General features: G+C 41.6%; 1 protein-coding gene across 1 annotated transcript; it reads left to right on the top strand.

The window, feature by feature from the left end:
* Window positions 1-1,831: 1,831 nt before the first annotated feature.
* On the top strand, window positions 1,832-16,352 carry LOC136423975 (mucin-2-like). Its single transcript, XM_066412375.1, has 5 exons — window positions 1,832-1,850; window positions 5,747-9,598; window positions 10,289-11,242; window positions 13,106-13,193; window positions 15,878-16,352. Exons 1-5 carry the CDS (start codon window positions 1,832-1,834, stop codon window positions 16,350-16,352), a joined length of 5,388 nt encoding a protein of 1,795 aa, XP_066268472.1.
* Window positions 16,353-26,174: the final 9,822 nt, after the last annotated feature.

Here is a 26,174-nt window from a genome sequence, read left to right as displayed (position 1 = left end):
CAGTAATGTTGATTCATATTTCGAGACCAGGATTTCGGATTTGATTGACTTTGACGATTTTTACAAAGTCGTTATTTTGTACTTAACCCATATTGTCTGTAGGTATTTTATTGTTATCATGTCACTTATCATTTTGTATTTGGTAGCAGCGCCCACACAGTGTCTCATGGAAATTAGTTTTGTGATACTATGCGATATGTATCAAAATGTAATCAAAATGCCTCGGTAGCTACGTATACAACTAGTGATTTGCGTGTGGTCGCAGTTATTCTCGGGGGATTCCAGTTGCTTCTCAAATTACTCAACGGATTTTGTTTTCAATTAAAAGAAGACAAGAATGAGCATCACACCGAGGAATTAGCTAATTGGATCTTGGTGAACTGTAAAAAAAAGACCAAATAAACTGACCACAATTTTTAATGTTTCGCAATTCGAAAGCCACAGCGTTCGCTGTCATTTTTCTTTTCGCACAAAATATCTAGTACTGAACAAACCGTGTAGATATGAAAAAAAATGTAAACATTACGCGTAGGTCTGAGGTATTTTTGTTGCGCCACAGGCAGTTTTTTTATACCCATTCACCGGGGTCAAATTGTGACCCTGCATGCGCAGAACAGATGCGCATAAGGGTCTGCGATACTGATGTAAACAACATGCGCAGCGCATTTCAAAATACAACGGTAACAAAACGACAATTGTTACAAAACTGGTAAATGTTACAAGGACTTTTACTCTTGACCCCACTGACAATGGTGAAGAATTTTTCTCTCGCTTATCTATATCTATGCCATCTGAAATCGGCGTCTACATAGCGTCTTTAAAACGCCCAGACATCTTTAACGATCTGACACTCACGAAGGCGTAAATACAGCTTGCTTTCCGGAGCAACTTTTGAGAAGTGATAATTTCACACTTCAATACCCTGGGCGAAATTTTCGAACCGGTTTTTCTCTATGCATGATAGATCAAACCTGTCAGTGTCCGTCTTACCTAAGGCTATCTGTAACTAAGTAACACTATGTAACAGGTGCCCTTTCTAAGTCCATGGCCCAACTGTTAAAGTTCCTTCCAAAATCAGAAATACAAACCGGTCTAACTTTTAACAGTCCATCATATGAGACCGTGATGATTTGAATTTCTTCGAAATAATTTTAAAACCTGAAATGTGAAATTCATTTAGTTACTAGAATATTCCTAAATCAGTGACTAAGAAAAGGTAACGAGATACGCACCCCTTTTGAAAATTTAAACAGTTCTTTTAACATTGAAATCATTTTAATATTGTGAAAGGGAAATTGTCTGAGCTATCTTATAAACGGCCATCCATCAATGTTAGTTGTTTTTGCTTTGTTGAGCATTCATTAATAAGATACCGAATCCTTTCACCTAAACCCCCAACGTTGATGATACATATTTGCCATACAAATTTCTTGTGGATTAAAATTCATATATAAAAAAAGGAGGAAAAAGACACGGAAGTTTTCAAATGGTGAAAAAGTATCTATTCATAAATCACTCCGACAGGTCCGCAAATTGTGACAGCTAACACAATAGAAAATGCGTCAGCACCAAGGCAGTTATGTAGTCTCCAAGGTGCCTTGGGGTATCTTTAGGTTCCCTTGTACTGTAATTGTTCATACTGTATTGACCCTATTCTACATAGTTTGACACAGAATGACGAAGTTTGGGCGTTGGTCTTTTAAGTTTCCTCGTTGCGCACATCCATAGCTGTAGTATGATGCGTTCGCCAACCAGTTGAAAGTTGGAAAATGTGCAGACTTACTGAACTCGCGTTTTGGATTTTCGTCCTGCAAGTGATTTTCTTCACACAATGGTGTTCGACGGAGGAAGTGAGAACAGATACAGGTATGTACTCTCTGTTTTATTTCCTGCTTAGATTTACAGCGTTAGACAACTATTCTACTAGGGTGGCAACCTTTCTGTGACCACTCTCCGACCTAAGATTTGAAATAACACCCAACGGATTTCAAAAGATTACAAAAAAACGATAACGTTATACATGTTTTGTTGTCTTTTCAGTCGTACTTTTACATTTCGTGTGATATTCAAATTATGAAATCAAGGGTTACAAAAATCGCCGTTTAGTGGAATGGAGGCATTTGACAACCGTTTTCTCAGCATATGTATAGCCTAGTACACAATACATCGTAGTTATAATTTTAGTTATAATGTGTCGAATGTTATACATGTTGTATAAAAGGGAAAGAAGAGGTGGACAGGGAAAGCCGGAGGGTACGGTATCACTTGCGTTTACTTAAGAAGGAACAAACTGCTTTTTTAGAGAGAATTTAGACAAAAGCCGGACCCTTTCATTTTTAGAAAATATATGTACAGATTCGGTAATCGTTCTGTCAGCATATGCCTTTCAGCATGAGTACCATATGGTATGTACCCCATACGTCTATTTGGCTATGGTCTGTGCGTCAGACGGTTACGCAAGACTGATTCAATCACACATAGGCGCAGATGTACCCAAACAAACTAAGATGTGTAAACAAGCAAGATCCAACTTCAATGCGTAATTAAAGAATGAAAAGGATTAATGTACTATTTTAGGTATGAAGAGATATTTATGCTTTAATGAACCTTTGTTTGGAAACATGAACCATTATCTAGATGAATGGAGCAGCAAATTGGCGTTTTTGTAAACATTCTATACGTTAGGTGTTCCTTTAGATTTCTGTTATGTTTTCTCTCGAAAACGCCATGGAAAGGCCTTTATAAGGCTGCAATGAGTCACAAAGGTGTGCGAAAATCAGAATATTTAACAGCAAAGTCTAAAAATGCCAAGGAAACACCCAAGCGTTGGCCTCATTCCCTTTAAGAAGGAAAACCACACCAACTCGCTCCAGGCGAGAAACGATGAGATATTTTACACATAGAGCAGTCCGACTAGGAGAAAACGTATGACACGATAACTAGGTCAGATTAGCCTTTAAAGTTTTAAAAGGTTGTAGCAAACGATTTACCTGTCTTTCAGACTGTAAGAATTCAACCAAAGGATGCAAAATCGTTTTGAGAAATGTGAATAACTTATTGCGTAAAGCATCATATCAATCTTCCATTTGCTTTGGACAAAATGGGCAAAACCTTTTATCAGGGGCTACATTATAATATCCGCCCTTTTCTTTATTCAATTTATGACTGATGATTCTGAACTGAGTTATCGCTTTACGAATTTTAAAGTGAGTAACAAAGACACCCCAAAAATGACAGCATCCCTGGGGTTGAGATCAGAGGTTGAGACAGTCCTGCCCATTGGATCAACTTAGGTTAGGAACTTGAGACAGCCATGTTGATTGGATCAATATAGATTGCGGGCAGTCCGGTCAGTTGGCTCAATACAGATTGAGAACTTGAGACAACCCTGTCCATTGGAGCACCATAGCTATAGGTTGCAGACTTGAGACAGTCAGGTCAGTTGGCTCAATATAGGTTGAAAACTTGAGACAATTTTGTCCATTGGGTTAACGAAGGCTGGAAACTTAAGACAGCCCTGTACATCGGATCTATATATTACATTGAGGACCTGAGACAGCCATGTCCATTTGATTAACATAGGCTGGAAACAGCAGATTGCCATGTGCATTGGGCCAATTTATATTGAAAACTTGAGACAGTCATGTCCATTAGATCCATATAGTTTTCTAACATGAGACAGTCTTGTTTATTGTCTCAATATGAATTGAGAACTTGAGATAGCCCTGTCCATTGCATCAACTGAGAACTTTAGACGATTTTGTACATTGGAAGAATATCTGTTGAGAATTTGAGACACTCATGTCCATCCAATAAATCTACAATACATGTCGAAAACTGGAGACAGTCTTGTCCAATTGGGGCAATGTACAATATAAATTATGTTGAAAACTTGACAGTCCCGTCAAATGAATCAATGTAAGCTCTACCTATTGGAAACATGATACAGTCTTATCAATTGAGTGAATGTGAGAACTTGAGACATTCCATTGGATCTGTATAGGTTGAAAACTTGAGACAGCCCTGTACACTGAAATCTTGAGATATTTCTGGGCATTTGAACAACATAGATTTCGAATTTGAGACAGCCATGCCCATGGCTTAATGTGTAATATATGTTGCAAAACTGACACAGTCCTCTCCATCTTAGTTATCATTGTACGATTGCAAATATTGACAACTTAATTTGTTAATTTATTCATTTAAGCTTCGTTACAAAATGTAACTGGACAGGGTGACAGAACCAGATCAGTCCTTTCTCTAGACCCCTGTCCAAAATAAAAACATAGTAAACGTAGAAGAACAAATACGTATGCGACGCATACAATTAAACAATTGCAAATACAATCGCAAACAGGGATAATTGATAAAACTAAGTAACCACTACTAGATACATCATTAGTAAATAAACAGAGAATAATGTTGAATAATGACAAAAACAGAAATAATGATAACACAAATAATAAAGATAAAAATGATTGGGTCAGTCCTGTCTAATGGATCAATGTAAAGTATATTATGAAAAATTGGAACAGTACTAGCTGTCCATTGGATCAATATGCAATATAGGTTGTTAACTTGAGACAGTCCTGTTGATTGGATCAATAAGGTTGCTAACTTGAAACAGTCCTGCCCATTCGTAGACAATAGGATGAGAACTCATGTTATTCGCTGAATATAGGATGAGAACTTTGACAGACCTGTCCATTCGATTGATATAGGATGGGAACTTGAGACCGTCCTACCCATTTATTAATGTATGTTGAGAAACTGGGACAGTCCTGTCCATTGAATAAAAATAGGTCCAGAGCATGGGATAGTCCGTTCAATTGGAGGGATATAGGTTGAGAACTTGAGACAGTCTTGTACATTGGAACAATATAGGTTAGAACATGAGACCCCTGTCCATTGGATCAATATACTGTTTGGTTGAGATCTCGAGACTCTTACTACACCGGAGATAATCATATATATCACTAGACATGTGTGTGTGTGTGTTATCTTCTTAGTTTAGATTAAGGCTATGGAATTTGCAGCAAAAAATTAAGAGACGCGAAAGATTATAAATTCATTTCTACTTTGATTTGTGAATCGAATAATGTTAATCTGATATTTTACTATATGTACTAGTTTTTGCTAGTGTTGTAAGCGCATGAACGGCTTGTCGCTTTCAACAATTTTGTCTATCCATTTCAAGTTCTTTTCAAGCAAAATCCCGAACATGCTTTTGTTCTACTTTGTGATTTTAATTGTGATTTTCAATAGAAAATGACGCATCGCTTCCATTCTTTTCCAGATCGATTGACGATTTCAAAGGAGTCATCCAGAATATTGAGGTCACCTGCCGTTACATTAGAACGACTCATACAAGACTTTACAACAACACCAATTCCATCGGAGCAAAATGAAAACTACTTGATCATCGGTCAACACGAATGGTTAACAAACAGCACATACCCTCCTGAGGGAATCCGACCCGAAGAACGATTAATACAAAACAAACTTAATTCGACGAAAAACAGTGAAATTTCAAAGGCTCAAGGCCTTCATCTAAACCTGGCAAAAACTAGGAAAGCAAAGAGAAACACTACCGACGTTACTACCATCGAAACGGTATCAAACGTCACTTCAAAACTTCAAACAAAAGACAAAGAGGAGGTTTTGATTTTTCGGAGAAGAGGACAAGTTGAAAATTCGTCAGTATCGATTCTTCAAACAGCTAAACAAGAAACTACAAATGAGGTAGTATCGGTTGTCCCAACGGTGGAGCAGGAGACTACAGCACCGGTCGTGTCTATTGTTCCAACAGTGGAGCAAGAGACTACAACACCGATTGTGTCGACTGTTCCAAAAATAGAACAAGAGACTACAGCACCAGTGGTGTCAGTTGTTCCAACAGTGGAGAAAGAGACTACAGCATTTGTAGTATCTATTGTTCCAACAACTGAGCAAGAGACAACCAATGGGACAGTATCAGTTATCCCAACAACAGAGCAAGAAACTACAACACCGGTAGAGCAAGAGACGACAGCACCGGTAGAGCAAGAGACTACAATATCGGTAGAGCAAGATACTACAGCACCGGTAGAGCAGGATACTACATCGCCGGTAGAGCAAGATACTACATCGCCGGTAGAGCAAGAGACTACACCGCCGATAGAGCATGATACTACATCACCGGTAGAGCAATATACTACATCACCGGTAGAGCAAGAGACTACATCGCCGGTAGAGCAGGATACTACAGCATCGGTAGAGCAAGAGACTACAGCACCGGTAGAGCAAGATACTACAGCACCGGTAGAGCAAGAGACTACATCACCGGTAGAGCAAGAGACTACATCGCCGGTAGAGCAGGATACTACAGCATCGGTAGAGCAAGAGACTACAGCACCGGTAGAGCAAGATACTACAGCACCGGTAGAGCAAGAGACTACAGCACCGGTAGAGCAAGAGACTACAGCACCGGTAGAGCAAGAGACTACAGCACCGGTAGAGCAAGAGACTACAGCACCGGTAGAGCAATATACTACATCGCCGGCAGAGCAGGATACTACAGCATCGGTAGAGCAAGAGACTACAGCACTGGTGGTATCTATTGTTCCAACACTAGAGCAAGAGACTACAAATGGAGCGGTGTCAGTTATCCCAACGGTGGAGCAAGATACAACGGATGCGTCAGGGACCATAATTCCCACAGCAGAATTTCAGACGACGACGGAGATTACAGCTGCTACAACAACGGTGCCGAATGAAACCACAGCTAAGATGTCAACGGCACCAACGACAGTGCAGCAGACTACAGCAAGAGAATCAACTTCAGAAACAACACAGCTTCTGACCACCACAGTGGTGTCAACGTCTGACACAAAGACCAATGAGCAAGCTACAGCAGGAGCATCAACTACTGCTACAGCAACAGAGCACCCAAGTTCTACTGATACATCGACCACTACAGCACGGTATCAAACTACAACACCTTTGACCACTGATAAAACAGTACATAGACCTACCACGACTGCCGAGGCCACCATGACACGGGATAAGACAACAGCGAAGACGACAACTTCAACAACGACGCAAGATGAAATTACAACCGAGAAATCAACTGTTGCAGCGACGACAAAGATTCAAACCACCATGCCAGCGTCCGCTGCGACACAAGATGAAACCTCCATTCATGTGTCGGTTGTTGTGCCAACAACAGAGGAGTCAGCGACTGCAACAACGAATGCAACAGTGTCAATGATTCCAACAACAGAGTCAGGAGCTACAACCGCAGAATCAGAGGTTACAACGGACATTGTCACCACTGAGAACATAGCTACAGTAATAGTTTCAACTGAAAAACCGGATATTACAACGGACATGGTCAGCACTGAGGCTGTAGCTACAACACGCTCTACAACTGACGAGAGAGATGTTACAACGGTCGTTGCCACCACTGATGACAAAACTACAGCAAGACATACAACCGAGGAACCAGAGATTACAACGGACATTGCCACCACTGAGGCTGTAGCTACCACAACCGATTCAACTATAGCACCAGAAATTACAACGGGCATGATATCTACTGAGGGTGTAACTACAGCAAGCTTTACCACAGAGGAGCCAGATGTTACAACGATCTTTACCACCACTAAGGGTGTAAGTACAAGCTTAACAACTGCTGCTGCAACAACAATGACGAATGAAACCACAATGGCAATGTCTACCGCATTAACGACAAATCAGCAGACTACAATAAGGGCAACAACCAGTGCAGCAGTGTCTATTATTCCAACAGAAGAGGAACAGGAATCAACAATACACATGTCAACTGTTGCAGCGACTACAGAGTATTTCTCTACGGAAGCATCGTCCACCGTTGCAACAACAAAACCGGATGAGACCACAGTACCAACCGCTGTAGCAACTACACAGCCTCTGGCTACTGAATCAGTGTCGACAGCTGCAAAAGCACAAGATGACACCACAGTACAAACTGCCGCAGCAACTACACAGCCTCCCTCTACAGAAGCAGCCCCCATCGTTGTAACGACAAAGTCTACTCTATCAGTTCAACAGGAGACTACAAAAGAGGTAGTGTCAATTTTTCCTACAACAGAGGAACACAGCACTAAAGAGACAAGGGATGACACCACACTAGCCGTGTCATCAGTTGCAGCTTCAACAGAACTTCCAACCACCGAAGCGATGTCCACCGCTGTAACAACTATGCAGGTTGACACCACGATAGGAGTGTCAACAACGACAGGTGAACAAACTTCAACTGCTGCGGTATCGACACAGGATAAAGCGACAACAATGGCGACAAGTGCTGCAACAACTACAAAGTACCATACTATGTCTACTTTCCCAGTTGAGCAGGAGACCACAAGTGACGTAGTGTCAATATTTCCAACATCAGAAGAAGAGGTGATAACATTATCCTCCACTCCAGTACCAAATGTTACAACCGATGGAATGACTAAAAAGACTGACACCACATCAGGATCTATAACTGAAGAACCAGATATTACAACGGACATGATCAGCACTGAGGCTGTAGCTACGATAATAGTTTCAACTGACCAACCAGACGGTACAACTGACATGAACACTACTGAGGATGTAGCTACAACAAGAGTTACAACTGAAGAGCCAAAGGTTACAACTGTCTTTGCCACCACTGATGATGAAACTACAACAAGGCATACAACGGAAGAACCAAAGACTACAACGGACATTGCCACCACTGAGGCTGTAGCTACAGTAATAGGTTCAACTGAAGCACCAGAAATTACAACGGGAATGATCTCTACTGAGGCTGTAACTACAGCAAGCTTTACCACAGAGGAGCCAGATATTACAACGACCTTTACCACCACTGAGGATGTAACTACAAGCTTACCAACTGAGGAGCCAGATGTTACAACTGACATGACCACTGAGGATGTAACTACAGCAAGCTCTACAACTACAACGGAGTTAACCACCATTGAGGATGAAACTACAACAAGGCATACAACCGAAGAACCAGAGATTACAACGGTCATTGCCACAACTGAGGCTGTAGCTACAATACAAGTTTCAACTGAACAACCAGATAGTACAACGGACACGATCACCACTGAGGCTGTAGCTACAATGAAAGTTTCAACTGAGCAACAAGATAGTACAACGGACACGATCACCACTGAGGGTGTACGTGTACCTACAATAAAAGTTTCGACTGAACAACCAGCTAGTACAACGGACAAAGCCACTACCGTGGCTGCAACCTCAACTGCTACAACGACTACCAAAGTCCAAACTACACCACCAGCGTCAACTGCCGGAAGAACCGATACCACCATATCGGCTCCGAGTACAGAAACAACAGAGTCGTCGACTTTTGTTACAACAACGTCGCCGAGCGTTCCGGGCACCACGGCTGTATTGAGCACAGTTTACATGACAACAGAGACACCGACAACTGCAGCACCTAAAGCGTCTACAGGCGTGTTGAGCACTAGGCTTCCTACAACAGAAGAACAGACATCATCTCAAATAACGGGAATTGGCAGCACCGAGGCTCTAACTACAGCAAGCTCGACTGCGAAAGAAACAGATGGTACCACGGGTTAACCGACGTAGTAAAAGTTTGCTTTCGATGTAGTCTGTATTTCTATTCATATTGTATGTTTAGCACTTACTGATTATGATAACCTCCATGAAAAATGGAGGTATTATTTTGGTTTTTGTCAATAAGTGCGTGTACGTCTTTGTCTTACGGAACAATAACGTAATTAAGAACCTCTGGATGTATGGTAATGATATTTGATATGTGGGTATATGTTGGAAAGACAAGGGTCAGTGTCTTCTCTTGCTCTGGTCTCTGACACCTTCGAATTCCCTTTGTACTGCAGCAGAACACCAGGACTTCAGTGCAGGATCTTTGTTTTGAACATGTTATGGCCTTTTTTTTTTAATAGCATACAGCCCCCCCCCCTGCAGCGTACTTTGCAAATAGAGACGGTTATGTTATAATCTCTCGAATGAAATAAGAAAAGAACGACGCATACAATAAGATAACAATATGTAAATGAGGATTTCTTTTGCATAATCAAGTCATGATGAAATATAAAGAGGGAATTCTGCAAACGGAAAAGGCCATGCAATATAGATATATAATTTTGGCATAGAGGACTATTATTTACATTATGCAAGTTACGGTTTTTTGCATAATCAATATGACAAGATAAAATGAGAAATTTACAAATGTTTAAAACGTTTATATCTCTTATTCTGTTTTGTATTATAGAGACTGTTACAACTACCAAGATGACAACAATGAAGGCAACAACACGTGACCAGTCCACAGCTGTAAACACAGATGCGGAGGCGATTGACGCAACTACGAGCCCTACAACAAGAACAACGCTGCCACTTACAACAACAAACAAAATAACAACTGGTCCATTAACAACATTTAAAACAGTACTAGAGACGCTAGGCACAACACCTGTTCCTAAAAAAGGGACTTCTACGATTACAGCAACAATGCCATTTACAACAACAAGCGCCAAAACATCTAGCCAGTTCACAACTGAAACGACACAACCAGAAACGACAGTCACCACTGCTGGTTCTACAACAAGGGCCTCTACAACAACATCCACTTCAACCATGTCATTTACGACAAGTGAAAAGACAACAGGCCACTTCTCCGGTGTAACTAAACAAACGGAGACGACTGTACCAACCGCTAGTACTACAACAAGGATCTCGACACCAGCAAGTGATACAACAACTGGCAAGTTTACGACTATTACAACAGAACCAACCACGACAGTCGCATCTGCTACTCCTTCACGAGTGTCCCCTACAATAGGATCAACAGCAACAATGCCATTTACAACAAACGAAATAACAACGCCTCAGATCACAACTCATAGAACCATACTAGAGACGCTAGGCACAACCGCTGGTCCTACAACAAGGGCTTCTACAATAGCATATACTACAGCACTTCCCTCGACAACAAGTGAAACAACAACTGAGGAGGTAACAACTGTAACAACAAAGCCAGCAACAACGTTCACAACCGCCGGTCCCTCAGCAAGGGCCTCTACAATAACTACCGCAACTATGCCTCTTACGACAACTGTTAAAACAACTGATCAGTTCACTACAGAAACAACAGCTAGGACAGCTGGTGATGAAACAACAGCCTCTTCAGAGGCATCTACAATACAAACACCATCTACAACAACAGGTAAAATAACAACAGGCCAGTACACAACTGAAAGAACAAAACCGGAGTCGACTGTAAAAACTGCTTTTCAAACGACAAGGTCTTCTACTATGTCATCTACTGCAGCAATTCCGTTTACAACAACAGCGGAAACAACAACTGGCCCGTTGACAACATTTAAAACAGTAATCGAGACCTTAGAAACAACCTTAGTTCCTACAACAAGAACATCTACTAAAGTGCCTTCTGAAACCATGCCATTTACAACAACAAATATAAAAACGTCTGGCCAGGTCACATCTGAAATGACACAACCAGAAACAACACTCACAACCACTAGTTCAACAGCAGGGGCGTCTTCCACAGCATCCACTGCAACAATACCATATACAACAAGTACAACAACGTCTGATCAGTTTACAACTGAGGCAACAGTCAAAACTACTGGTCGTACAACAAAGACTTTAACCACAGCATCTACTACAAGGGCACAATCTCAGACAAGTAAAATTACAACTGGCCAGTTCACAACTCTGACAACAAAGCCAGAGACGACTGTACCAACCATCGAATCTACGACAATGGCCTCATCAAAAGAATCGACGGCAACAATGCCATTTACAACGGAAGAAAGAACAACTGGTCAACCGACAACTCATAAAACTGTAGTAGAAACATTGGGCACAACCGCCGGTGCTACTACAAGAGCCTCTATCATATCATCTACTGCAACAGTGCCATTTACAACAACAAGTTCAAGAACATCTGACGAGTTTACAACTGCAACAACACAACCAGAAATGACGACTGCTGGATCTACAACAAAGGCTTCTTCTATGGCACCCACTGCAACAACGCCAGTTACAACAAGCAAAATAACATCTGGACAGTTTACAACTGAAACAACAGTCAAAACTGCTGGTCGTACAACAGGGGCATCAACAATAGCATCTACTGCAAAAGCTCAGTCTCAAACAACAAGTAAAATTACAACAGACCAGTTGTCAACTCTAACGACAAAGCAAGAGACGACTGTACCAACGGCGAGTCCTACAACGAGTGCCTCTACTACAACATCTACTGAAACCATGCCATTTACAACAAGAGAAAGAGCAACTGATCAGCCGACAACTTATAAAACGGTAGTAGAAACATTGGCCACAACCGCGGGTCCTACGACAAGAGCCTCTACCACGATTTCATCTACTGCTACGATGCCATTTACAACAGCGATTGCAAAAACCTCAGGCCAATCCACGACTGAAACAACACAACCAGAAACGACGGTCACCACAGTTGGTTCTACAAGTAGGGATTCTTCCATAGCATCCACTGCCACAATGCCAATCACAACAAGTCAAGTAGCATCTGATGAGTTTCCAACTGAAACAACCGTCAAAACTGCCAGTCGTACAACGGGGGCTTCAACCGTAGTATCTACTAAAAGTGTTCCATCTGAAACAACAAGTAAGAATACAACAGACCAGCTCTCAACTGTAACTCTAACGAACTCAGAGACGACTGTACCAACAATCAGTTTGACGACAAGTGGCTCTACTATAGAGTTTACCGCAACCATGCCATTTACAACAAGAGAAAGAACAACTCGTCAGCCAACAACGCATAAAACTGTAGTAGAAACATTGGGTACATCCGCGGGTCCCTCTACAAGAGCCTCTACCATATCATCTACTGCAACAATGCCACTTACAACAAGTTCAAAAATGTCTGACCAGTTAACAACTAAAACAACACAATCAGAAACGACAGTCACGACTGCTGGGTCTACAACAAGGGCTTCCTCTATAGCATCCACTGCAACAACGCCAGTTACAACAAGTCAAGTAACATCTGGTCCGTTTACAACTGAACCAACACAATCAGAAACGACAGTCACGACTGCTGGGTCTACAACAAGGGCTTCCTCTATAGAATCCACTGCAACAACGCCAGTTACAACAAGTCAAGAAACGTCTGGACAGTCTACAACCGAAACAACAGTCAAAACCGCCGGTCGTACAACAGGGGCATCAACAATAGCATCTACTGCAAAAGCTCAGTCTCAAACAACAGATAAAATTACAACAGACCAGTTGTCAACTCTAATGACAAAGCAAGAGACGACTGTACCAACGGCTGGTCCTACAACGAGGGCCTCTACTACAACATCTACTGAAACCATGCCATTTACAACAAGAGAAAGAGCAACTGATCAGCCGACAACTTATAAAACGGTAGTAGAAACATTGAGCACAACCGATGGCCCTACTACAAGAGCCTCCACCATATCATCTACTGCTACAATGCCATTTACAACGGCAATTGCAAAAACATCTAGCCAGTTTTTAACAACTAAAACAACACAACCAGAAACGACAATGACCACTGCTGGTTCTACAAGTAGGGCTTCTTCCATAGCATCCACTGCAACAATGCCAATCACAACAAGTCAAGTAACATCTAGTCCGTTAACAACTGAAACAACACAATCGGAAACGACAGTTACGACCGCTGGTTCTACAGTGAGGACCTCCTCTATAGCATCCACTGAAACAATGCCAGTTACAACAAGTCAAGAAACATCTGGTCAGCTTACAATAGAAACAACCGTCACAACTGTTGGTCGTACATCAACAGCATCAACCGTACCATCTACTCCAAAGGCACAAGCTCAAACAACTAAAATTACAACAGGCCAGTTCTCAATTGCAACAACAGAGCCAGAGACGACTGTACCAACCACCAGTCCAACAACAACGGCCTCTAGTACAACATTTATTGAAACATTGCCATTTACAACAGAGGAAATAACAACTGGTCCGCCGACAACTCATAAAACGGTAGTAGAAACATTGGGTACAACCGCGGGTCCTACCAGAAGAGTATCTACCATATCATCTACTGCTACAATGCCATTTACAACGGCAAGTGCAAAAACGTCTAGCCAGTTTTTAACAACTGAAACAACACAACCAGAAACGACAGTCACCACTGCTGGTTCTACAAGTAGGGCTTCTTCCATAGCATCCACTGCTACAATGCCATTTACAACAACAAGTGCAATAACATCTAGCCTGGGCACAACTGAAACAACTCAACCAGAAACGACAGTCACCACTGCTGCTTCTACAACAAGGGCTTCTTCAATAGCATCTACTACAACAATGCCAATTACAACAAGTCAAGAAACATCTGGCCAGTTCACAACTGAAACAACGGTCAAAACAGCTGGTCGTACAACGGGGGCCTCAACCGTAGCATCCACATCGAGAGCACAATCTCAAACAACAAGTAGAATTACAACAGGCCAGTTCTCAACAGTAACGACAAAGCCAGAGATGACTGTACCAACCACCAGTCCAACAACAATGGCCTCTAGTACAACATTTATTGAAACATTGCCATTTACAACAGAAGAAAGAACAACTGGTCCGCCGACAACTCATAAAACGGTAGTAGAAACATTGGGTACAACCCAGGGTCCTACTACAAGAGTATCTACCATATCATCTACTGCTACAATGCCATTTACAACAACAAGTGCAAAAACATCTAGCCAGGGCACAACTGAAACAATACAACCAGACACAACAGCCACCACGGCTGCATCTACAACACTGGCTTCTTCAATAGCAACTACTACAACAATGCCATTTACAACGAGTCAAGAAACATCTAGCCAGGGCACAACTGAAACAACACAACCAGAATCGACAATCACGACTGCTGGATCTACAACAAGGGCTTCTACAATTGCTTCAACTACAACGATGCCCATTACAACAAGTCAAGAAACACCTGATCAGTTTACAACTGAAACAACAGTTAAAACAGCTGGTCGTACAACACCGGCCTCAACCGTAGCATCCACCTTGAGAGCACAATCTCAAACAACAAGTAGAATTACAACAGGCCAGTTCTCAACTAAAACAACAAAGGCAGAGACGACTGTACCAACCGCTCGCCCTACAACAAGGGCCTCGTCAATAGTATCTACAGCAACAATGCCATTTACAACAAGAGAAAGAGCAACTGATCAGCCGACGACTCATAAAACGGTAGTAGAAACATTACGCACAACTGATGGTCCTACTACAAGAGCCTCTACCATATCATCTACTGCTACAATGCCATTTACAACAACAAGTGCAAGAACATCTAGCCAGGGCACAACTGAAACAACACAACCAGAAACCACAGTCACCACTGCTGCTTCTACAACAAGGGCTTCTTCAATAGCATCCACTACAACAATGCCATTTACAACGAGTCAAGAAACATCTGGTCAGTTTACAACTGAGACAACAGTCAAAACTGCTGGTCACACAACAGAACATATAGCCTCTACAATAGCATCTACCGCAACAACAACAAGTCAGAAGACAACAAGCCATTTCTCAACCGAAACAACTAAACCAGAGACGACAGCCACAACTATGGTATCTACAACAAGGGCCTCAACACTAGCCTCTACACTAGCTTCTACTGTAACAGTGCCAGTTACAACAATTGAACACACGTCTGGTCAGTTCACAACTAGAACAACAGTCAAAACTGCTGGTCACACAACAAAACCAAAGGTATCTACAATAGCATCTACCGCAACAACGCCACTTCAAACAACTAGACAAAAGACAACAAGTCAATTCTCAACAGAAACAACAAAACCAGAGACGACCGTTTCAACCGCTGGTCCTACAACAAGGTCTTCTACAATGGCATCTACTGCAACAACGCCACTTCAAGCAACCAGTCAAAAGACAACAAGTCATTTTTCAACCGAAACAACAAAAGCAGAGACGACCGTTTCAACCGCTGGTCCTACAACAAGGTCTTCTACAATAGCATCTACTGCAACAACGCCACTTCAAGCAACCAGTCAAAAGACAACAAGTCATTTTTCAACCGAAACAACAAAAGCAGAGACGACCGTTTCAACCGCTGGTCCTACAACAAGGTCTTCTACAATAGCATCTACTGCAACAACGCCACTTCAAGCAACCAGTCAAAAGACAACAAGTCATTTTTCAACCGAAACAACAAAAGCAGAGACGACCGTTTCAACCGCTGGTCCTACAACAAGGTCTTCTACAATAGCATCTACTGCAACAACGCCACTTCAAACAACTAGCCAAAAGACAACAAGTCATTTTTCAACCGAAACAACAAAAGCAGAGACGACCGTTTCAACCGTTGGCCCTACAACAAGGTCTTCTACAATAGCATCGACTGCAACAACGCCACTTCAAGCAACTAGCCAAAAGACAACAAGCCAATTCTCAACCGAAACAACGAAACCAGAGACGACTGTTTCAACCGTTGGCCCTACAACAAGGTCTTCTACAATAGCATCGACTGCAACAACGCCACTTCAAGCAACTAGCCAAAAGACAACAAGCCAATTCTCAACCGAAACAACGAAACCAGAGACGACTGTTTCAACCGTTGGCCCTACAACAAGGTCTTCTACAATAGCATCGACTGCAACAACGCCACTTCAAGCAACTAGCCAAACGACAACAAGCCCATTCTCAATCGAAACAACAAAACCAGAGACGACTGTACCAACAACTATTTCCACAACAACCTACTCCACAGGGGGACCAAATGGACCTTGTAAGTCATTCTATCGAATACTAATCAATTCCCAACCTATCTTCAACATTGACAAGGGTCAGGCAATATAATGCAACATCATAAGCTCATCATAAACTGGTGAAACCGACAGAAGTTGCGTAATATGTGTTATACATTTTCAATGTTTCGTGTAAAATTATAAAGGAAACAAGACAAAGCTAGGTTTGATATAAATTGTGTTAGTAGCTTAATTACTTGTGACTCAAATTACTAAATGGAGCACACCCTTACTTTAATGAAATTAAATAGTGTTGTTAGAATCCTGGCACAGAAAATCATATATCCTTGTTAAAGAACATTCACACTATACAAAAGGGATCACAACAGTGCCAAGGGTTCCAGTTTATTTTTCTAACGTTAATATGCAGAGCTGCGCTGTTATCAGAGAGATACAACTATTTGTATTACATTGTCAACAGTGTTTGAATACGATGTCATGCAAGTGGACGTAACGGCATGGCTATCAAATGTGGATGCTGCGCTATCCGAAGAACTTCAGCTGGAACAATTCCAAGTGTCGCTAACAGAGCTGCAAAGTCAAGACGGAGTGCTGCTGACCAGTCTTGAAGGAACAGCCAATGTGGAACTGAATGCAGAGCGCTGGGTGTTGGTGTACAAGGAAGGTCCTGGAGTCGCTCATACAGGGCTTTTGCTGCCAGAGTTAGAAAATCTAGACATAACCCAAGATCTTACAGGTGTGTTTAGTTCTAAATCTTGAAATATTATCGAATTCTTACCATTTCCACCGATAGTTCGAATACACATAAAGTTAATCGATTTGAAACGACTAGAGCTTATCTTAGCATCTGCCATTATGATAGAATATGTTGTTATTGTTTTATCAATTTTTTCAAAGTGTTTTTCTATTGTTAAACCCAAACAGTTTCTGTATCCTTGCCTTGTTTGTCAATTCATTATATGTAATGAAATATATGGAACATGTTCTTCGTTGCACGACAACAGGGGTTTTGCCTGCGGAAGTTCAGGTCAGTGCGATACGCAATGCCGTACAGCTCTACTTCGGCCGCCATCTTGAAAGCCTTCAAACGAACTACACAAGCATGATGTCTACAACGGACTTCAGCAGCCTGGTGGATGTCTCTGCTCCTGTGCCGAGTCTAGTTGAGCTGAACGAGCGATTCTGTTTGCAACGACTTCCATCAAGCTTGTCATGGTCTGTGCAGGCCAACCCCCAGGTCGAGTTTAGCATCAGTGTCTCTCCAAGTACAACGGACAGAGTCATTCTTGTCAGCTTTACTCAACCGACTGTCGAAGGTGAGGCTATAGCAGATTGGTTGATATTGTTTTTTTTTTTACCATTTGTATTCGCCACTGATCAGTCGCTGTTATTTGTTTTTGTTATCTATGTTCTCATGATTCTGTTGATATGGACTTTTCATATTGATTTGTCAACTTTACTTCTGTTTAATTTCCATATTTAGCTATCTTTGGTTGATACTGATTTTGTTATATCTATTTGCCAATGAGGCTGTTATTACTATTATTTTGGATATTACTTATATTTTACAAGTAGTCCATTTCTGTTTCCACCTTTACTTATTGCTTTGGATCTGTGGCTTATGTTCTTTTTCCTGTACTTTGATTTTCTCTTGTTTGTATTATTGTTCTTCTTGTAGAATGCGATAAAAAAAAGTAAAAAAAAGGATAAAGCAGATTATTTGGATGATACAGCAAGCTTCTCTGAACATATATGCCATTGTTGGTAGCCTTCTAGGTTTCCTCTAAAATTACTTAACAGATTCTGAAGTAAAATATTCAGCAAATGTGCCACTCTTGTACAATATACCAGGGCACTAAATGGCAGACAAAATGATATACTGATGCCATTTCTTTTTCAGTTTTCGATTATGCGGCTATGCGTGTTGACGTAACAGCGTGGGAATCGAACTTGGATACTGCTCTGTCGGAGGAACTTCAGCTGAGAGAGTTCCAGGTGTCGCTAACAGAGCTGCAGAGTCAAGACGGAATGCCACTGGTCAATCTTACTGGAACAGCCAATGTGAAACTGAATGCTGAGCGCTGGGTGTTGGTGTACAAGGAAGGTCCGGGCGTCACTCATACAGGACTTATTTTGCCGGAGTTAGAAAATCTAGACATAACCCAGGATCTGACAGGTGTGTTTAGTTCTAAATCTTAAAATATTATCGAATTCTTACCATTTCCACCGATAGTTCGAATACACGTAAAGTGAATCGATTTGAAACAACTAGAGCTTATCTTAGCATCTGCCATTGAATATGTTCTTGTTTTATCTATTTTTCAAAGTGTTTTTCTATTGTTAAACCCAAACAGTTGCTATCTCCTTATCTTGTTTTTCAATTCATTATATGTTATGAAATATGTGGAACATGTTCTTCGTTGCACGACAACAGGGGTTTTGCCTGCGGAAGTTCAGGTCAGTGCCATACGCAATGCCGTACAACTCTACTTCGGCCGCCATCTTGAAAGCCTTCAAACGAACTACACAAGCATGATGTCTACAACGGACTTCAGTAGCCTGGTGGATGTCTCTGCTCCTGTGCCGAGTCTAGTTGAGCTGAACGAACGATTCTGTTTACAACGACTTCCAGCAAGCTTGTCATGGTCGGTGGAGACCAATCCCCAGGTCGAGTTTAGCATCAGTGTATCCGCAAGTACAACCAACAGAATCATTCTGGCCAGCTTTACCCAACCTACTGTCGAAGGTAAGGCTATTGCCGATTATTTGGAAGATACAGCAAGCTTCTCTAAACATATATGCTATCGTTGGTAGCCTTCTAGGTGTTGCTCCGAAATGACTTTACAGAAGTAAAATATTCAGCAAAATGTGCACTCTTGTACAGTACACGAGGGCACTAAAATGCAGAAAAAAATTATATGCTGCTGCCATTTCTTTTTCAGTTTTCGATTATGTGGCTATGCGTGCTGACGTGACGGAATGGGAATCGAACTTGGATGTTACTCTGTCAGAGGAACTTCAGCTGGGACAATTTCAGGTGTCGCTAACAGAGCTGCAGAGTCAAGACGGAGTGCCGCTAGTCGACCTAACAGGAACAGCCAATGTGGAACTGAATGCTGAGCGCTGGGTGTTGGTGTACCAGAATGGTCCTGGCGTCACACATACAGGACTTTTGTTACCAGAGTTGGAAAACCTAGATATAACCCAGGGCCTGAAAGGTATGTACATGTAACTTCTTAGTTGAAATCTGTTACTTCGATTTCCAATTGATCGTTTTACGCCTATTGCGTCAAATGCATCTTTCTGGATCAGAACTAATGAAGAGCCTTCTGCCAGTAAATTAAGTTATATGAGATTACTATATAGAATGTGATGTGCAGTCTAGGATAATGTACGTTAACTTCTGATCAAAAGATCGATCATGACTGTCTATAGTATTTATAAGTTTAAACAATGAAAGCATGGCTCGACCAGTGAGAGGGAATCTTCATGTAGGTTGAACATTTACATAGTTTTTGTTGTTATTTGCATTTCTACATTTTGATAGAAATGGGCTAGGCTATGGGGTTAGAATATTTCAATAAAGATATATTTTAGTAAATATTGCCTTTCTCATTGGTCATGTGTTTGCAGATAACAAACAACAATAGCTGACATAGCATATTTTCATACTTCAGGGGTCTTGCCTCCGGATGTGCAAGTCGGTGCCATACGTTCGACCTTTGAAGACTACTTTGGCAGTCATCTTGTCAGTCTTCAAACGGACTACGCCAGCATGATGTCTACAACGGACTTCAGCAGCCTGGTGGATGTCTCTGCTCCTGTGCCGAGTCGAGTTGAGCTGAACGAACAATTCTACTTACAACGACTTCCAGCAAGCTTGTCATGGTCTGTGGAGACCAACCCCCAGGTCGAGTTTAGCATCAGTGTCTCCGCAAGTACAACTGACAGAGTCATTCTGGTCAGCTTTACTCAACCGAGTGTCGAAGGTGTGTCTTTGATGAGTTATTATGAATATTAAGCCTCAGTTGAAATATTAACTACCGTTGTTTTCCTTCGTCCTTTTGTCTAAAATGGGTCCATCGGATATTTGCAACAGTTTGCTACTATTTTGCAGATCACCATTAATATTATATTGTTTTCTTTTTTTGTCTTTTTTCAGTTTTCGATTATGCCGCCATGCGTGCTGACGTGACGGAATGGGAATCGAACTTGGATGCTGCTCTGTCGGAAGAACTTCAACTTGGAAAGTTACAGGTGTCGTTAACAGAGCTGCAAAGTCAAGACGGAGTGCCGCTAGTCGACCTTACAGGAACAGCCAATGTGGAACTGAATGCTGAGCGCTGGGTGTTGGTGTACCAGAATGGTTCTGGCGTCACACATACAGGGCTTTTGTTACCAGAGTTGGAAAACCTAGATATAACCCAGGGCCTGACAGGTATGTACTACCTTCTTCGTTGAAATCTAATACTTTGATTTCCAGTTGATTGTTTTAAGCCTGTTGCATAAAATGTGTCTTTCTGGATCAGAACTGATGCAGAGCCTTGTGCCAGTAAAGGAAATGATATGAGATTGATATTCAGAATGTAATCTTTTGACTAGGATTGTACGTTAAATTCTGATTAATTGACCGATCATGACTCTCCATTACAATTGTAAGTTGAAAAAAAATTAAAGAATGATTTAACCAGTGAGAGAGAATCTTCAGGTCTGTCAAACATTTGCAAATTTTTTTGTTGTTATTTTGCATTTCTACGTTTTGACGGGGGTGAGCTGGGCCATGGGATTAGGATATTTCAATGAAGGTATATTTGAGTAACTTTTGCCCTATTAATTGATCACGTGTTTGCAGATAACGAACAACAATAGCTGACATAGCAAGTTTTTTTTATATTTCAGGGGTCTTGCCTGCGGATGTGCAAGTCGGTGCCATACGTTCGACCTTTCCAGATTACTTTGGCAGTCATCTTGTCAGTCTTCAAACGGACTACGCCAGCATAATCTCTACAACAGACTTCAGCAGCCTGGTGGATGTCTCTGCTCCTGTGCCGAGTCGAATCGAGTTGAACGAACAATTCTACTTACAACGACTTCCAGCAAGCTTGTCATGGTCTGTGGAGACCAACCCCCAGGTCGAGTTTAGCATCAGTGTATCCGCAAGTACAACGGACAGAGTCATTCTGGTCAGCTTTACTCAACCGACTGTCGAAGGTATGGCCATAATAGGTTATCTTAAAGATGAATCAAGTTTCTCTTAAACTATAGGCTATCGTTGACTGCATTCTAGGTTTCTTCTAAAATTACTCTATAGAAATAGAGTATTCAGCAAAAATTTGCCAGTCTTGTACAGTACACCAAGGCACTGAATAGCAGACAAAATGACTCTGACAAAATGATGTACTGCTGCCATTTATTTTCAGTTTTCGATTATGCCGCCATGCGTGCTGACGTGACGGAATGGGAATCAAACTTGAATGCTGCTCTGTCAGAAGAACTTCAGCTAGGACAATTTCAGGTGTCGCTAACAGAGCTGCAGAGTCAAGACGGAGTGCCGCTAGTCGACCTAACAGGAACAGCCAACGTGGAACTGAATGCTGAGCGCTGGGTGTTGGTGTACCAGAATGGTCCTGGCGTCACACATACAGGACTTTTGTTACCAGAGTTGGAAAACCTAGATATAACCCAGGGCCTGACAGGTATGAACCTTTTAAGTTAAAATCTAGCACGTCGATTTCCAATTGATTGTTTTAAGCCTGTTGCATCAAATGTGTCTTTATGGATCAGAACTGATGCAGTGCCTTCAGCCAGTAAATAAAGTTATATGAGGTTGTTCTCTTCAAAATTTTATCCAGTTGCTTGAGTAACTTTGTTTGGCGTATATGAGGTTGTTTGGAATGTGATGTGTCGGCTAGGACTGTTCGTTAACTTCTGATCAATAGACTGGTCCTTACTCTTCATTACAATTGTAAGTTGAAACAATGAAAGCATGGCTCGACCATGTACCAGTGAGAGAGAATCTTCATGTCTTTCAAACATTTGAAAGTTTAACGTTCGTTATTATTTTGCATTTATACGTTTGGACGGGAATGAGCTAGGCTAAGGGATTAGGATATTTCAATGAAGGTATATTTAAGTAAGTATCGGCTTTCTCATTGGTCATGTGTTTGCAGATAACGAACAATGACAGCTGACATATTATGTTTTTATATTTCAGGGGTCTTACCTGCGGATGTGCAAGTCGGTGCCATACGTTCGACCTTTGAAGACTACTATGGCAGTCATCTTGTCAGTCTTCAAACGGACTACGCAATCATGATGTCTACAACGGACTTCAGCAGCCTGGTGGATGTCTCTGCTCCTGTGCCGAGTCGAATCGAGTTGAACGAACAATTCTACTTACAACGACTTCCAGCAAGCTTGTCATGGTCTGTGGAGACCAACCCCCAGGTCGAGTTTAGCATCAGTGTATCCGCAAGTACAACTGACAGAGTCATTCTGGCCAGCTTTACTCAACCGACTGTCGAAGGTAAGGTTGTAATATTTTTTTCTGGAAATAAAGTAAGCTACACTAAAATGTATGCTATCGATGGTAGCCTTCTAGGTGTTGCTCTGAAATGACTTCATAGAATGGAATATTCACCAAGAATGTGCCACTCTTGTACACTATACTATTGCGCTAAATAGCAGAAAAATTGATTTGCTATTGCCATTTATTTTCAGTTTTCGATTATGCCGCCATGCGTGCTGACGTGACGGAATGGGAATCGAACTTGGATGCTGCTCTGTCAGAAGAACTTCAGCTGGGACAATTTCAGGTGTCGTTAACAGAGCTGCAGAGTCAAGATGGATTGCCGCTAGTCAACCTAACAGGAACAGCCAATGTGGAACTGAATGCTGAGCGCTGGGTGTTGGTGTACCAGAATGGTCCTGGCGTCACACATACAGGACTTTTGTTACCAGAGTTGGAAAACCTTGATATAACACAGGGCCTGACAGGTATGTACCTTCTTAGTTGAAATCTATCACTTCGATTTCCAATTGATTGGTTTAAGCCTGTTGCATCAAATGTGTCTTTATGGATCAGAACTGATGCAGTGCCTTCAGCCAGTAAATGAAGTTATATGAGATTATCATCTGTAATGTGAGGTATAGGCTTGAATTGTACGTTAACTTCAGATTTATGGACCCAATAGGACTTTCCATTACACCTGTAAGTTGAAACAATGAACGTATGGCTCGACCAGTGAGAGAGAATTTTCATTACCGTCAAACATTTGCTAAGTATTTGTTATTATTTTGCATCTCTACGTTTTGACCGGTGCGAGCTAGGCTATCGGATTATTCTATTTCAATGAAGGTATACTATAGTAAATATTGCCTTTCATATGGGTCATGAGTTTGCAGATAACGAACAACAATAGCTGACTTAACATGTTTTTATACTTCAGGGGTCTTACTTGCGGATGTGCAAGTCGGTGCCATACGTTCGACGTTTCAAGACTACTTTGGCAGTCATCTTGTCAGTCTTCAAACGGACTACGCCAGCATGATGTCTACAACGGACTTCAGCAGCCTGGTGGATGTCTCTGCTCCTGTGCCGAGTCGAGTTGAGCTGAACGAACAATTCTACTTACAACAACTTCCAGCAAGCGTGTCATGGTCTGTGGAGACCAACCCCCAGGTCGAGTTTAGCATCAGTGTATCCCCAAGTACGACCAACAGAGTCATTCTGGCCAGCTTTACTCAACCAACTGTCGAAGGTAAGGCTATAATAGATTATTTTGAATATAAAAAAAAAGCTTCTCCAAAAATACATGCTATCGTTGGTAGCCTCTAGGTTGCCTCTAAAATGACTTTATAGAAGTAAAATATTCAGCAAAAATGTGTAACTCTTGTACAGTACACCAGGGCGCTAAATAGCCGACAAAATGATATACTGCTGCCATTCATTTTCAGTTTTCGATTATGCGGCTTTGCGAGCCGACGTGACAGTATGGGAATCGAGCTTGGATACTGCTCTGTCGGAGGAACTTCAGCTGGGACAATTTCAGGTGTCGTTAACAGAGCTGCAGAGTCAAGACGGAGTGCCGCTAGTCGACCTAACGGGGACAGCTAATGTGGAACTGAATACTGAGCGCTGGGTGTTGGTGTACCAGAATGGTCCTGGCGTCACACATACAGGACTTTTGTTACCAGAGTTGGAAAACCTAGATATAACCCAGGGCCTGAAAGGTATGTACATTATTAGTTGAAATCTAATATTCGATTTCCAATTGATCGTTTTAAGCATACTGCATAAAATGTATCTTTGTGGGTCAGAACTGAAAGAGAGTCATCTGACAGTAAATGAAGTTATATGAGATTATTATTTATAATTGGCTAGAATTGTACGTTAACTTCAGACCAATAAACCAATAATGACTCTCCATTGGAATTGTGACTTGAAAAAAAAAATTAAAGACTGGTTCGACCAGTGTGAGAAAATCGTCGAGCTTCATGTCTGTCAAACATTTGCAAAGTTTTTGTTGTTATTTTGCATTTCTGCGTTTTGACGGGGATGAGCTAGTCGATTAGGATATTTTAATGAAGGTATAATTTAGTACATATTGTCTTTCTCATTGTTCATGTGTTTGCAGATAACGAACAACAATATTTGACACAGCAAGTTTATATATTTCAGGGGTCTTGCCTGCGGTTGTGCAAGTCGGTGCCATACGTTCGACCTTTGAAGACTACTTCGGCAGTCATCTTGTCAATCTTCAAACGGACTACGCAAACATGATGTCTACAACGGACTTCAGCAGCCTGGTGGATGTCTCTGCTCCTGTGCCGACTCGACTTGAGCTGAACGAACAATTCTACTTACAACGACTTCCAGCAAGCTTGTCATGGTCTGTGGAGACCAACCCCCAGGTCGAGTTTAGCATCAGTGTATCCCCAAGTACAACCGACAGAGTCATTCTAGCCAGCTTCACTCAACCGACTGTCGAAGGTAAGGCTGTAATATTTTTTTCTGAAAATTGAGAAAGCTACACTAAAAATGTATGCTATCGATGGTAGCCTTCTAGGTGTTGCTCTGAAATGACTTCATAGAATGGAATATTCACAAAGAATGTGCAACTTTTTTACACTATACTATTGCGCTAAATAGCAGAAAAATTGATTTGCTGTTGCCATTTATTTTCAGTTTTCGATTATGCCGCCATGCGTGCTGACGTGACGGAATGGGAATCGAACTTGGATGCTGCTCTGTCAGAAGAACTTCAGCTGGGACAATTTCAGGTGTCGTTAACAGAGCTGCAGAGTCAAGATGGAGTGCCGATAGTCAACCTAACAGGAACAGCCAATGTGGAACTG

The sequence above is a fragment of the Branchiostoma lanceolatum genome, chromosome 18, assembly GCF_035083965.1.
Source record: "Branchiostoma lanceolatum isolate klBraLanc5 chromosome 18, klBraLanc5.hap2, whole genome shotgun sequence".
Classification (NCBI taxonomy): Eukaryota; Metazoa; Chordata; class Leptocardii; order Amphioxiformes; family Branchiostomatidae; genus Branchiostoma; species Branchiostoma lanceolatum.
The sequence above is the reverse complement of the archived record's forward strand: the minus strand, read 5'-3'. Positions and strand labels throughout refer to the sequence as shown.